The sequence below is a fragment of the Erigeron canadensis genome, chromosome 3, assembly GCF_010389155.1.
Source record: "Erigeron canadensis isolate Cc75 chromosome 3, C_canadensis_v1, whole genome shotgun sequence".
Classification (NCBI taxonomy): Eukaryota; Viridiplantae; Streptophyta; class Magnoliopsida; order Asterales; family Asteraceae; genus Erigeron; species Erigeron canadensis.
In genome coordinates, this window is record NC_057763.1 from 6551186 (window position 1) to 6565258 (window position 14073).

General features: G+C 32.8%; 1 protein-coding gene across 2 annotated transcripts; it reads left to right on the top strand.

Annotated features, from left to right (window-relative positions):
* The first annotated feature begins 2068 nt into the window (after positions 1 to 2068).
* On the top strand, positions 2069 to 4438 carry LOC122593243. 2 transcript variants are annotated; one of them, XM_043765629.1, is made up of 4 exons: positions 2069 to 2474; positions 2799 to 2896; positions 3759 to 3824; positions 4098 to 4438. In XM_043765629.1, exons 1-3 carry the CDS (start codon positions 2297 to 2299, stop codon positions 3810 to 3812), a joined length of 330 nt encoding a protein of 109 aa, XP_043621564.1. In that variant the 5' UTR covers positions 2069 to 2296; the 3' UTR covers positions 3813 to 3824; positions 4098 to 4438. The 2 variants fall into 2 exon arrangements, with proteins under 2 accessions (XP_043621564.1, XP_043621563.1); XM_043765628.1 differs by having other exon boundaries at positions 2072 to 2474; positions 3759 to 3828.
* The last annotated feature ends 9635 nt before the right edge of the window (positions 4439 to 14073 follow it).

The following is a 14073-nucleotide window of genomic DNA, read 5'->3' on the forward strand; positions in this document are numbered from 1 at the left end:
ACTTCATATCAGGGACGGATCTAGCATGGGGGCAATGTGGGCAACTGCCCCACTCTAATTTTGGTAAAATGAAGATTTTTTTTACGAATTTATTTGGAATTTTAATGCTTGAAATCTGAAAGTTGTGACCGAAATTTTTTACAGTTGAGAAATGGAGAAGATAGACAAAGTAAAAGAGATGATGTTGATATTTGTCTTCTTGTCATTTATTTACAATTAACCACTATTGTTTTATTATGTTTACACTTTTTCTCCTTAAATTGATAGTATATGTATATTTGGTTTTGGAACTCTAAATCAAAATATTTGATTTATCTTATCATAGTTTATACAATATGTTTTGGTAAAATCCAAATCATAACTATCTTAATCAAACATTCAAATATATGCAATGAACTTCTCACTCTTAAAATGTATATGAAAAAATGATAGCATACACGTTTAACAATCTTTATCTACTGTACTATCATGATATTAGTTTGAGTAGTGAATTAGTGGTTATCGACTTCAATGTCATGATGGTTTTGAAATATTATTAATATTATTTAATTCATACTAGTTTGTGGCTTCATTTAGCTACAATTTCATTTTTGTTTCTAAAGAACTAACTTTGGAGTAAAGATTTACTAGGTTGACTATTAGGCACTCTAAAATATTGGTGGGATATGGATTTACAAGTTTAATAAGTACATCTTTTGACAAACTCGGTCTCACCATCAAATACAAGTCGTACAACTAAGTATGACATACAACTTCAATATGTGCCCCCGCGTAAAAACAATTCTGGCTCCGTCCCTGCTTCATATTACATGTATTCAGTTCACATACAAAACAAATGAATGTTATTACAAGACAAAACAAGTGAATCATGCTCACTCATTTCTCTTTTTGAAAGGTGAACATAAAATATTTTATTAAAAACTTAGTTAAAAGAATAAAAGTTACACCAATTTACACCAAAATTGAACCAAAGAAATAGATAAACATCTAGAAACAAAGACACAACCAGTTAGAGGTATCAATTCATGACGACATTGTCATGGACTTGTAAACACGACATTACATACTCACTTATTTATTTATTCTATTAGAATTTTTTCACTCCAAAATAACTTTCGTCACATTAGGTTTGAAAAAACTTGTTAGGTTAGATAAAATGAGGGGGGACAGAGTGGAGGTCGGTATGACCAATTTGTGGCTCGAAACCGTCGGCTACACCACCGCCACCTATGAATTTATGGGCTAGCGAGTTGGTGGGAGGGTAATATACCCGCTGGTGATAAATGGAGAGAGAGTGTGGGCCCCATGTCTTGTGAATGTTGCAGCCCATCTAAATAAAAAAAAAAGGAAGTTTTTCCCCTCCTTTTTATCTTCTTCCATCTTTCTTTTCATTTACCCCATCAAACAAAACCCCCCTTTTCTTCTCTTCCATGGATCCAAGGAAGCCAAAAAATGGTGTGGGTGGTGGACGAGGACGTATTCCAGTGAATCGGACACCATTCAATCCCCCGAATCAAGACAATATGCCACCACCGAGAGCTTCAATCCCACAACAATATCAAAATCGAATCCCACACCGAATTCGACATCAAATTCCCCAACCTCAACCTTACTATCCACAACTGTTGTATTCACAAGGTTACGTTTACGGTCCACCGCCGCCGGCTATACATTCATATGTTATTGAGCAAACCGCTGAAGTCGAATTCGACCCGTTTAATAAATAAGAAAAAAAAAGAAGAAAGAAAAAAAAATAATTTGGGAGGGTTGGAAATTTATCGACCGTCAGTAAAAAAGGTTAGGAGAGTTGATTGGGAGAGTTGAAAGGTTAACTTGAGTTGGAGAGATTTTATTGATTGATTTTGGAAGAGTTGATAAATTTATCCCTTTCCACTCCGCCCGTCACAATGAAACCCATTATTATGACCTCGTCATTTTATGTTCAAACAAGAGTTAAATATCATTTCTCAATCATTATCATTAATTATTATTAATAATCATACACAATATAAAGTACTTCAAAAAAGCACTATAATAATAATAAATGAGCCAAACATTCGTGTGTATCCTTGAAATCGAAAAGCAGCCCACACCCCCAAGCTAGCATCTTTGTTTGCATTTGCACCACACCAACCAAACACACCCCAACAAACACTCCTTTTCCTTTCTTTTCCTTTCCAATCAAACATTCTCGATTCAATCAAAACCCAACAACCAAAGATTTCTCATTCTCAATCCCTTTCTTTTCCCACTCATTCTTTCATTTCAGTACTAAAAAAGAAATAAAAAAGAAACAATGCCACCGATTGAAAAGCCTCCACCGGTCATCGGAAAGATCGGCTATTACACCGTCTTTGTTACCCCTAAATCTTCACCTGATCCACCCCCGGTTCAGCCGCCTCCGGTTCATTATGACAAAACCCCCGGTTCAAAGTTTGGTTTCTTTTGGGATGCCATTTCCACTCTTCAAAATGGTACCCTTTTGCGTTTTTCTAATTTACTTAGAAAATTATGGTGGAAAGTTTATTACTTTTACCTTCAGTAAAGCAGTAATTTATTTTTCTTCTTATCTTATCTTTTATAAATTTTTATTTGCTTTTTGGGTTTTTTCTTTTGAGTTTTATCTGAAATATACTTAGATTGAATATTCTATTTGTAATAATATAATTGATATGATTATTGGTTGAAGTAATTATGACCCAAAAGTGTTTATTATTTTTTGTCATATATATAAATGTGATACATACATCTATGGTTGTTTTATGTATAAACTTTATTAATTTTTTTTTGTGTTACAGTGCATTCAAGTTTGGATGACTATTTAGCACATTGGTTTGGGCTAAATCAGTCGAAATACCAATGGGCTTTGGATGATTATTACGAAAACGAGAGCTTGGTAAGTTCTTGTCTTTAGTTTAAGTTTTCCGATACAATGTTTCTTGATACAAACAAGATACGCTTTATATAGTTATGCTGTCATTTGTTGTTACTTTGCATTTCTTGCTTGGCGTTGTTCGGGGTTGGTCCAACATTGCTCTTAAATGACCTTAATTTTATTTATACAAAATATACCGTTAATTACAAAGTAAATTTGTTGTAAGTCGTCGACTTGTATATCCAAAGAGTATAATTACGTTAACTTTTCCAATGGCAATATGTGATGATATGAATAGAACTAGAAATGTAGAAGACAAATATAATATCATTTGAGGATATGTGAAAATATTGACTCACTTTTTTATGATGATATTATATTGTCTCGTTGCATTGTTCTTTACAATTTTACCAAGGACTAATACACTTTTTCTAAGTCAATATGTACAAGGGATCATGAGTGAAAACAATGCATGAGTGGTATAGATAACATTGGAGAAGGATTAGATATTGCTAAAGCATTTTAGTTGCTTCTAGCGTGTTCTTGACCCTCTCTTGGTGATGTTTATTTGTAATTTTTTAGTGGGTATCTTTGTAACCCGTCCTTGAAATGTCTCCCTTTTAGCCGTACATGTAACTCTTCTATTTGGAGGCTGCGTTCTACCCTTGGGTAGGGCTGTCTACATATTACTACTTCCACCATATTCTGCACACTGTGAAATTGGGTATTGTTGTTGTATTCAACTGCTTTGTGGTATACAGTTATGATGTGGCATTCTATATCCCATCTTTTGTAGTTCTTGATTATCTGCCTTGGTTTGACTCTACTGATTGTTGTATCTTCTGGTTGATCTTTGATTTTTGTGTGACATTTTGAACCTCAGGAGAAGGCTGACACAAAAGCTAAAAATATATCTGCCACCACACAAAGTTTATAACTGATTCTCGATGTAGGTAAGCTGTTTTGAACTTTCTGATTCACCTAAGCTTAGTATTGGTCTATTGGATGATTAGCAAGAATACCAACAACGATCTTTAATAGCAAATTGGCAGAGTTCTTCCAGTATTTCATTTGAAAACAATCCGGTGACAAGCTATAATTTGGAATGCCCTACTAAAATGACTGAAATTATCACATATTCATTAATATAGGAACGTTAAAGCGTTAATAAGGTTTCCCTTAATTTATTTATATATTTTACATTTTTTTTTTTGTATGATAGATTTTGAGCATGGGGGTCCATTTGGAACATTTTGCACTACATCTATGTATTAGATACATCACAAGGAAACTTTCATTGGTTGTAGCAGATTGAATCTCCAAAGTTATGGTGATCTGATCACGATTCTTTTAGTATAGCAAGTATGAGGCGATGCAACCTTTTCATAGCTATATGTATTACCTAGGCAACCACCAGAGGATAATATTGTGGTGTTACGTCTAGCTATATATTAACTTATTCCACCTGTAATCTAATTCTCGGCTTAAAAGTCATACTCGAATGTTATTAAGTTATTCGGTGTGCCATTGAGCACTTGTTATGGCATTGCATTTGGTGTCAAACTTTTGTTGTTTTATGTTTATTCTTTTAGAAGCTTGCCTTGTTTTTCATATTTTGCTAAAATTGGCAACTCTCTATGTCTTAAAGATATGCATTGTTTGTTTAAAATTTGGGTGATGTCTGACTTATCATAACGAGTAGCAATCTTATTAATGATGTATACAATATTACAATCATTATTAAATTCATAGCTATGTTTGTTTTTAAGTGCGCATTTAGAGAGTATAGTTGCTCTTTAAAGCCGAGATAAGGTGTTTGTTACTGAATGCAATATTTCCTTTTGATTGTAAAGTTTCAGTATTACTAAGGGGTGCCTGGTAGATGGTATTTGGGGGTGGGGAGTTTTATTATAATTGATTATGGTTGGTTAAAAATGAAGGAGGTAATCAATATCAAAAATAGGTAATAGCCCATTATAGACTAAATTGAGGGGAATGGTAATTGATATCCCGCTAATTTTCCCGCACAATAGTCTTTTCCCTCATTATAATCCATCATTATCTCCTCCCTACCTTTTATTTTATCTCTTATCTATCAATCTATTCTTCCTTTTTCAAAGTAAAAAATCATCATAGTATACATCGAATCAAACATCACCCTCAAGGTATCTCTTATTGTTATTATACATTATCTTTGTTACTTTTTTTGTATTTTTTTTTTTTACAAAACGAAGTTCGTTAGAACAAAAGATAAATTCTTTATTGTTCATGCAATATGATTTTTAAAGGGGTTGTAAGGATTTTCTTATTGTGTGTTTGTGTTTTGAAAGTGAAACATATAAATCATATATGCCACGAAAGATAGGATCAAGTGACATCCATTCCCCCAATTTTTGCTTCATTTTTTTTTATGATTTTTTTTTCTATCTTGACTACTTATGTTTTATATATATATATATATATATAGTTTATGGGTTGTTGCTAAATACTATCTTATTCACTGTATTATGTTTCTATACCTGTTATGTTTTTGTTTTATCACTAGTTGTATGATTTGTTTGGGCAGTGTTCACTTTTAATTGCGATACATGTCGAACTTGTGTTTTTTGATGAGGTTTGTGAGGTAGTTTAGCTAAACTTTTATAGATCAAAATGGCTCGCCTTCCTATTAACAAAAAACAACGTAAATTAAAGGAAACTTTTGTTCATTCAACAAATAGCGACTAGTATAATGGTGTTGATATTTGCTTTCTACAATTTTGTTATTTCTTCATTTTTTCGCGCTAAAGTTTATGGCATTAAGACAAAAGAAGAAAAAAGGATAGAGCGGATGAATTTGATGTTGAGCTTGACTCAGACTAGTGATCGTGTTTGCATTAGTGAGCTTCGTATGGATAGAACTTTTAGGGTGCTATGTGAAATGGTAAGAGACATCGGTGGTTTGAAATCCACTAAGAACACATCTATTGAAGAGGTAGTAGCAATGTTCTTGTATACATTGGCTCACCACAAAAAGAACAGGTCAATTGCATATCTTTTTTTACGCAGTAAGGAAACCGTGAGTCGGCAATTTCATCAAGTTCTTTTATCAATTTTGAGATTACATCATATATTACTAAAGAAACCCGCCCCTATTACCGAAGATTGTCAAGATGAAAAATGAAGATGTTTTCAGGTATTGTAATTTATATGTTGTATTGTTTATATAAATTAATTGGGCTGAATTAAACACAAAATAAGAAATAATCTTTATTCTTATATACATACTGTTTTATCTTGTAGGGTTGTTTAGGAGCTTTAGATGGAACTTTAATTAGAGTTACACCTCCTAGTGATGAGAAGTCTCGATATCGAAAAGAAAGGGTTGCATATCAACTAATGTTTTAGGTGTTTGTTGTCCAAATATGCAATTTATATATGTTTTGCTTGGTTGGTGTCACACCCCCAAAATACGGGTCAACGGGTGGGGCGTGACTTCAATAATATCACAACACAAGTGTATAATGAACGACACTAAATGTGGTCATTTGAAAACATGCATTTTATAAAGCAAGATTTATTCAAAGATTCAAAGATGTTGCATGAAATAGGAATAGTCTTAATTTGAAAACATTAAGAAAAGACATTTGATCTACAAATCCACATCCTTAACAAAAGATGGAGCACTAGAAGGGCATGGAGGGTTGAGTCTTTATTCATCAAACAAAAGCACACACAAGTTGAATCCAAGCATAGCAACATCTAATCACCTGCAATACATATTAAATTGTGTCAACATAAAGTTGGTGAGTTTCTTAGGTTTCTTAGGTTTCAATAAAACGTTTAGCCATGAACCACAAGACATAATTTAACCATTGCTTTGCCACAATGAAGGTAGCCATTGTTAAACAACAATACTAGGAATGTAAATAGTATACTGTTAGAAATTCAAAATAGTGCTTAGTTGTATTTCATTATCTTTGTAATTATGTATATGTAATATAAGGTTGAGGGGGAGCTTATGTATTTATTTAGAGTATAAATACCCCTCAAGCCTTAACATTTAGTAACCTTTTGATCATACTTGCAAAATATAATTCCAAGCTTTCCACACACACTTCCCTGTCTCTCTCAATACACACACTAACACACACACATCCACCATTGTTAATCACCTTACTTCCGCACCCGAACACGAACGATTTCTGTAATATTACATGTGGTATCAGAGAAAAACAACGTTCTGTTGATGATCCATAACAGATTCAATACATATTCATTGAATTCTGTTCTAATTCTGCTTCTACGTGTTCAAAGAACTTTTTACCGCCATTTCTGTTCTTCAACAATTTTCATTCAATTCCTGTTCAAATTTCTAGTTTTTGTTTACTAATACTTTCCAAATCATATTTCAAAACATTCTGTTAAGTTTCAGAATCAAATTCAAAGTTTTGAGCATAAATCAAAATTTTCGAAAATTTGATCAAATTTTGATTTTCACAAATAAGTTGATTTGAGATATGGAATTATTTTTAGGATTGTGCGTTATCATTTTCTGAGCATTTTGATGTTTGGATCACATCCTAATTCTCAAAACTAAGTGAGAATTGATCAATTTTGTATCAAAAACCATTTGTTTTATCTGTTCTGTTTATATGTCCAGGTATTACAAAACGATCTTTGTTGAAGGAACTAAAACGATCTCTTTTAGATCGTTCTAGTATTGGACCATTTTGAAGTTAAAACGATCTAATTTAGATCGTTCTAGCTTATATAATTCTGTGTGAATTGTGTGGTGTGTGGATCGTGATTCTGAAGTTGTAGTGATTGGGAATCACATACTTTCTTGGGTAACTGATCTCCTTGAGATTGGTTTTGCTCAAAAAACTTCCAAATCATTGTGCTACTCTGCCCAAATTTTTAAAGTTTTCATACTTAGAAAATTTTTCTCCCAAATTGTTAAAACGATCTAAATTTAGATCGTTCTAACTTTTCATTACAATTCCTTAAAACGATCTAAATTTTTAAAACATCTCATTTTTTTCTTATTTCATCTTTATTCTTCATTACTTAGAAAATTTCTTTTCTAAAACGATCTAATTTAGATCGTTCTGTTTTCTGTTTTCATACTTAGAATTTTTTTCAAAAATCTAAAAAGATCTAAATTTCTAACTTAATTTTCTAAATCAATTTTTTTTGTAATTCAATCATTTTAAATGACAACAATCAACATCAATTTAGACATTTCATCAAGAGAGGTACAAGCCTTTACTCAAACTGATTACTTGTCTCTTCAAACAACTGCTGATACTTTGACAATGCAAAATCATACTTTGAAGACAAATTTGACTATAGCTAAACAAGAGTTTGATAAACTTAATGAAGCTTTTTCTCAACTCTCAATAGCTCATGATGCTCTCAAAGTTAATTATGACTCTTTGAAAGAAATGCATTTGTCAAGTAACAGTTCTCAAGTTGTTTCACCCAATGCACATTTAACCAATAAATGTCAAGACCTTGAAAAAACTGTCCATTCACTCAAGCAAACCATTGAGACCTTACAGCTTGAGAAAACCAATGAATGGATAAGAGCAAATGCAAGACAAGCAGATGTTGAGTTTCTCACAAACAAAATGAAAGATATGAGACCAAATTGTGAAAAACATGAAAGACAGATTTCTGACTTAAACAGTTCTTGTTTTCTCAAAGGAGTTGAAATTGAAACTCTTCAAAATCAAGTTGAAGATTTGAAAGCAAACATTTTGTTCTATCAAGAGAAAATTTACAAAATAGAACAAAATCCTTTCTTAGATTTCACTGCTTATTACAACAAATCAAAGATTGATAAATCAGAACTTCTGTTTAGTTTAGGTTGTGAGAATCCAGCACATTTAGAGAAAATTCAAAAAGAAGATCTTGGTGCTTTGTATGATGAAAAATTTCTTCGCCTTGGCATGATACAAGAATTCATCAAACCATCTGAGGATGATTTTGAGTCAGATGATGTTGAAAGACCAAAACCAACTTAAATAAACATTGATTATGTTGCTCTTAATGATTCTTACAAGAAAACTCATAACAGATCAATTTATGAGTTAGAAGAAATAGACAACATTTCAGTGAAACAAAATGAGTCTCAACAAGAGTCTTCCAAATCAATTGAAAACCTAAAACAAAAAGTTGAGTCTCAACAAAAGGTCATTGAACATCTGAAAACTCAAGATTATTTCCCAAAGGTAAGTGAGACCACCCCTACCCATATGATGATTAATCATAATTCTGATGATTACTCCACTCCATCCAATGGGAGTGAGAATTCTACAAAAGAATTGCAGGATGATTGCATCTCTTCTAAACAAATTCAAGATATGTCCACAACAATGCTATCATCATTTTTCAAGATTGAAGAAAAAATTCAAGCTTTGAAGACTAAACGTCTTGCTTCTGTCAAAAAGGTACTTTCTTTTGAAACCCCTGTGATAACACCAAATGACAAAAGTAAAGTGATTTTAGAGCATAAAATTGAGATTCCTGAAAATTTTAAGGCTAAAGCAAAAGCATTGGTTGAAAAGATGACTACCACAACTGGTTCTCAATCAGAAAGTCAATCAAAAATTGAAAAAAGAGTTAAAAAACTTTCTTTCAAAAAGCCTAAAGTTGAATCAAAGAAGGAATTTAAATCTAAGATTGCTCCAACTTCATTTTACTCACCCAAAAGTCAGATTGCACCAACTGTCAAAGGAAAGGACACCATTAAGGTTCATGCTTCATCTGTTTCTAGAACATCTGCTTTTAAAACTATCTCCAAAAATAGTTCAATATCCAAGATGTCAAAAACTAGTCAAGTTTTCCTCACAAAAGACACATCTAAGGGTATAACTATTTATAGGGATCAGTATGGATGGTTCACTGTCAAAACTCCAAAGAAACAGAATCCCAAATCTTCAAACAATACCATGATCAATTTTTCTAACCCAACAGGACCCATACAACAATAGGTACCAATAACAACTTAATTTTTTTTGTAGGAAATAAAGGTCTGTGTTACGTATTTCCACTTTGAAGATATTCAACACATGATCCTAGAATGAATTTCTGATCAAAGAAACCATCTCAAATAAGTGCTCATTTCCAATACGCTAACTTGCCTCTGCATGTTTTGTACAAATCCTCTATCTCTCTAATTTCATTCATTATCTGTCAAACATTGATGCTATGTTTACGTGCAATATGTTTTATATCATGCAATGTTTGAGGGGGAGAGAAAGGATAATTCATGAAGCAAGGGGGAGTTTGTATATTTGCACTATTTGATTAGAAACTCATTATTATTTTAGAAAAACAAAATATAAAAATAGAAAATTTGAAAATTCACAAGAAAAAATATTTTTGTTTGTTTAGTATTTTTCAAAATTCTGTTATTGAAAAAGCCCAAAACAAGTCAAGCCCAATACCAATCAAACCATACCTGACCCAGATAGCCAAACCCGATCCAATCAACCATACCCGACCCACTTTCTTTTCTTTCTCTTTAAGGAGGGAAAGATAATTTTTTTTTCTTATCTATTCACATTTATCAGTAAATTCTAACTATCTCACCGAAAATCATCATAAAAATTTTGTTTCTGATCATCAAAAGAAGTTAAGGGTCTTGTTCCAAATCATTCTGTGATCATTTCTTTCTTTAATATCATCATCTTTCAATCACATCCACAGGTACTATCTCGGTTTGAATGTAGATTTTAGTTTTACAATTTTTCTTGAATTTCTCGATTCTGTTAGTACTTCTGTGTTAACTGTGTGAATTAGAAGCATGTTCAGGATAGGTGTAAATGATTACTACATGTTTAAATGCTTTGTTTAATGTTTTTGAAAATTCAAAAACCCTTCCCACCCTGTTCTTGAAAATAAAGTTGATCAGAGTGTGTTTAAATGGATTGATGTGTTTCTGTTTAGATAAGTTGTGTATTGATATTGTTAGTTTGGCTAGGGATGAATGTTATGCCATGCTCGAGTTGCAGTTTGATCCATTGAATGTGAATATTGATGCATGTTTGGCTAACTGAAAAGTGTTTGGCAAAAATATTCTACTTTATAGTTGTTTTGATTCTAAAACGATCTAAATTTAGATCGTTTTGATTTCTAAAACGACTTGAAGTAAAATAAGTTTACCATTCTACTTTTATGTTTTGTTCATGTTATTTCTTTGATAAAACCCTTGAGACTGAGACCAAAACGATATAATTTGGATCGTTCTTGGGTCTGAACGCTGTGTGGTTTGAGAATGAAGTTTGGAATTCGATTGATGGGTAACTGAATTCTTATGAATTCGGTTCGCTCAAATCTGATACTTTTAAGGGTAAGGAGAAATCATGAATTTGATTTCACTTTATATCTTTTAAGTGTTAGAAAACCTTTCAAATAGAAGTGAAGTTTTTCTCAAAATTTTCCAAAACGATCTAAATTTAGATCGTTTCATTTTTTCTTCACTTCAAAAGTTTTCAACAAAACCTGAAACGATCTCTTTTAGATCGTTTTACTTCTTTCCCATACTTAACATTTTTTTCTCTCACTTGAAAACTTAAAACGATCTCTTTTAGATCGTTTTACTTCTTTTTCATACTTAAACTTTTTTCTCAAATAAAGGTTTATCATGATCTCTTTTAGATCGTTTCATCTTCAGTTTTCCATACTTCATTATTCTTTCTTTAAATCTTTCAAAACGATCTTAATTTAGATCGTTTCATTTTTTTTAAGATTTACTCAGAACGATCTAAATTTAGATCGTTCAGAATTTTATACTTAGAATTTTTTTTCCCTTTCAACATTTTATTTTTACTTTTATTATTGTGTGGTATGACAAACTGTTTTGTATAATCATATAATTGTTATCTATTCAGGAATACGAGGAATTGAACGCCTTTGTGTACTTCCTTATTATTCTCAAATATATAATACTTATATGATTATATATTATTTTCAAAGTTATATACATATCAAAGTATATAAGAGTACAAAGAATTAATCGCCTTTGTGAACTTCTTTGTAAACTTATATATGGAAAATATGTATTTAACTATTCTGTGTTTATTTTCTCATCACAAATGATTTATAAAGGATACACTGAGTTGATCGCCTTTGTGAACCTCCTTGTATCTTATATAAATTGTCTGTGTGAACCTTGTTATTTACTATTTTTCTGTGTGTGTTAAAAGTTTTATGTCTTAAAATAGAAAATTATAAATATAATGGATCATCAAGAGGAGGTTAGACATGATGAAGAGATTGCCATAAATGAATCAATAGAAGAAATTCTTACAGCCGGAAATTCCATAAATAAGAGAAATAATCGATATCTGAATGATCCTTTCAATGCTCCCGGCTTTCCAATAATCTCTACAATCTTCCACAATCATCCTCTTACACATGCTATAACAGTAGATGTTGATTTGGCTGAATCATACTTATTTGATCTGTGGAGATCCATTATCTTTGTGCAACCACATGATCCATCTTCATCAAGAATTAAATCAAAAGTCAAATCTCCAGAACTTCGTAGACAAGGCTACTTTCAATTCGAACTTCATTTTGGAGAGAATACTTATGACTTCGAGTTCAATCTAGATGATTTTAGAAGATATTTAAGGCTACCAGAAGCAAACTCAAATGGGAAAGATGATTATGATGAATTTGAATCAAATGATGTGATGTTTGCTGCCTTGATATCACTTGGTTATGATGGTCCTTTGACAAAAACAACTGATTTTAAGCTAAAGAAGTTACCAAGAATTTGGTACTATGCGTTTTCTGTGCTTAGCAACTGTTTACATCCATATACAAGAGGAATGGATAACTTAACCCAGACAATGCTGTACATATTCTATGGGTTTGTTTTCAATCAGCACTACGACATTGCTCAACTTCTTTGGGATCAGCTGATAGTAGTAGTAAATGGAAAATTATCTGCACCCAAGAAGTATATTCCTTTCATAAGATTTCTCTCAGCAATCGTCAGAAGTATAATCAGGAACAAGAAGCACATTCCAAGACTTCTTGAGTCAGGAAGAGTTGTTACTCATCCATTCAAATTCGTTAGAGACTCTGGTATCCCCAACTACTCTTATTTGATACCATCATTTTTACTTGATATGGATTCTGATGCTGATGATTCCAAGAAGGCATATCTGGACTGGATTAGAACAACAATGGGACCGGAAAGCCTCCCGGTTCCTACCCAAGTTGTACATAGGTCACCAAGTGAGGGGTCTAAGAGGAAAAGAAAAGAGAGTGAGGGTGAATCCAGTTCAGGTAGGCCAAAGAGTAAGAAACAAAGAGGAGAAATGTTTGTGATAAAGTTGAGTAAGAAAGTACATCAACAAAAGAAGAAGGGAAGTTCAAAGAAAAAGAAGCTAAAAAGAAAAACACCAGTTGAATCTTCTTCTCCAACATCTTCTGAGGATACAATCTCTGAGTCTGGGACTCCAAGACCAATTCGATCACCACCTCCGAAAACCTCAAATATCAGAAGATCACCATCACCAAGAACACCTTCACCACAAAGACACTCTTCACCAATACATACATCTCCACTTCCAGAAATTCTAACGCCAGAACCCCCAACAATGCCTCAATCACAAATTCCAACTCAAATTCCTTCATCAACAATTTCTACACCTGTTTTCCTATCTCCTCCACCGACATACTTTCAAGGCCGCAGGAAGTCCATTCCTGTTAATATCAAAAAGAAAACATTCAAAAGATCTCGCTTTGAGTATGATCGTTTCTCCCAAGCTGAACAAGAAGATGTGACTGATTCTGATGTTGATTCATCTGAAAATGAAGCCAATCAATTTACTGATGATGTAATGGACATCCCGGAGGAACAAGGTGGAAATGAGGGTGGAGTTGAAAATGTTAGAGAGGATGAGAGGTCCGGGCTAGGTATAAGGCATAAAGAAAACGTTGGCCTTCCATTAGTTCAAACAACATATACTCGCCGGGTTCGACCTAGGATAGAAGACGAGAGCACCCAACTCTTGCACGGTCAAACCTCCACTAGCCATTCGGAAGTCTCTCTACAGACTGACGTCTCATTTCTGCATGGGCAAAATCCACGTACTCCATCCCAGTCTCCTTCAGAGTCTATGGATGTTGAAGATAAAGAGACATCTGCCCCTCTCTTGACTTTCGATTCTACACGTCTGTTTAGTACCCCTAGG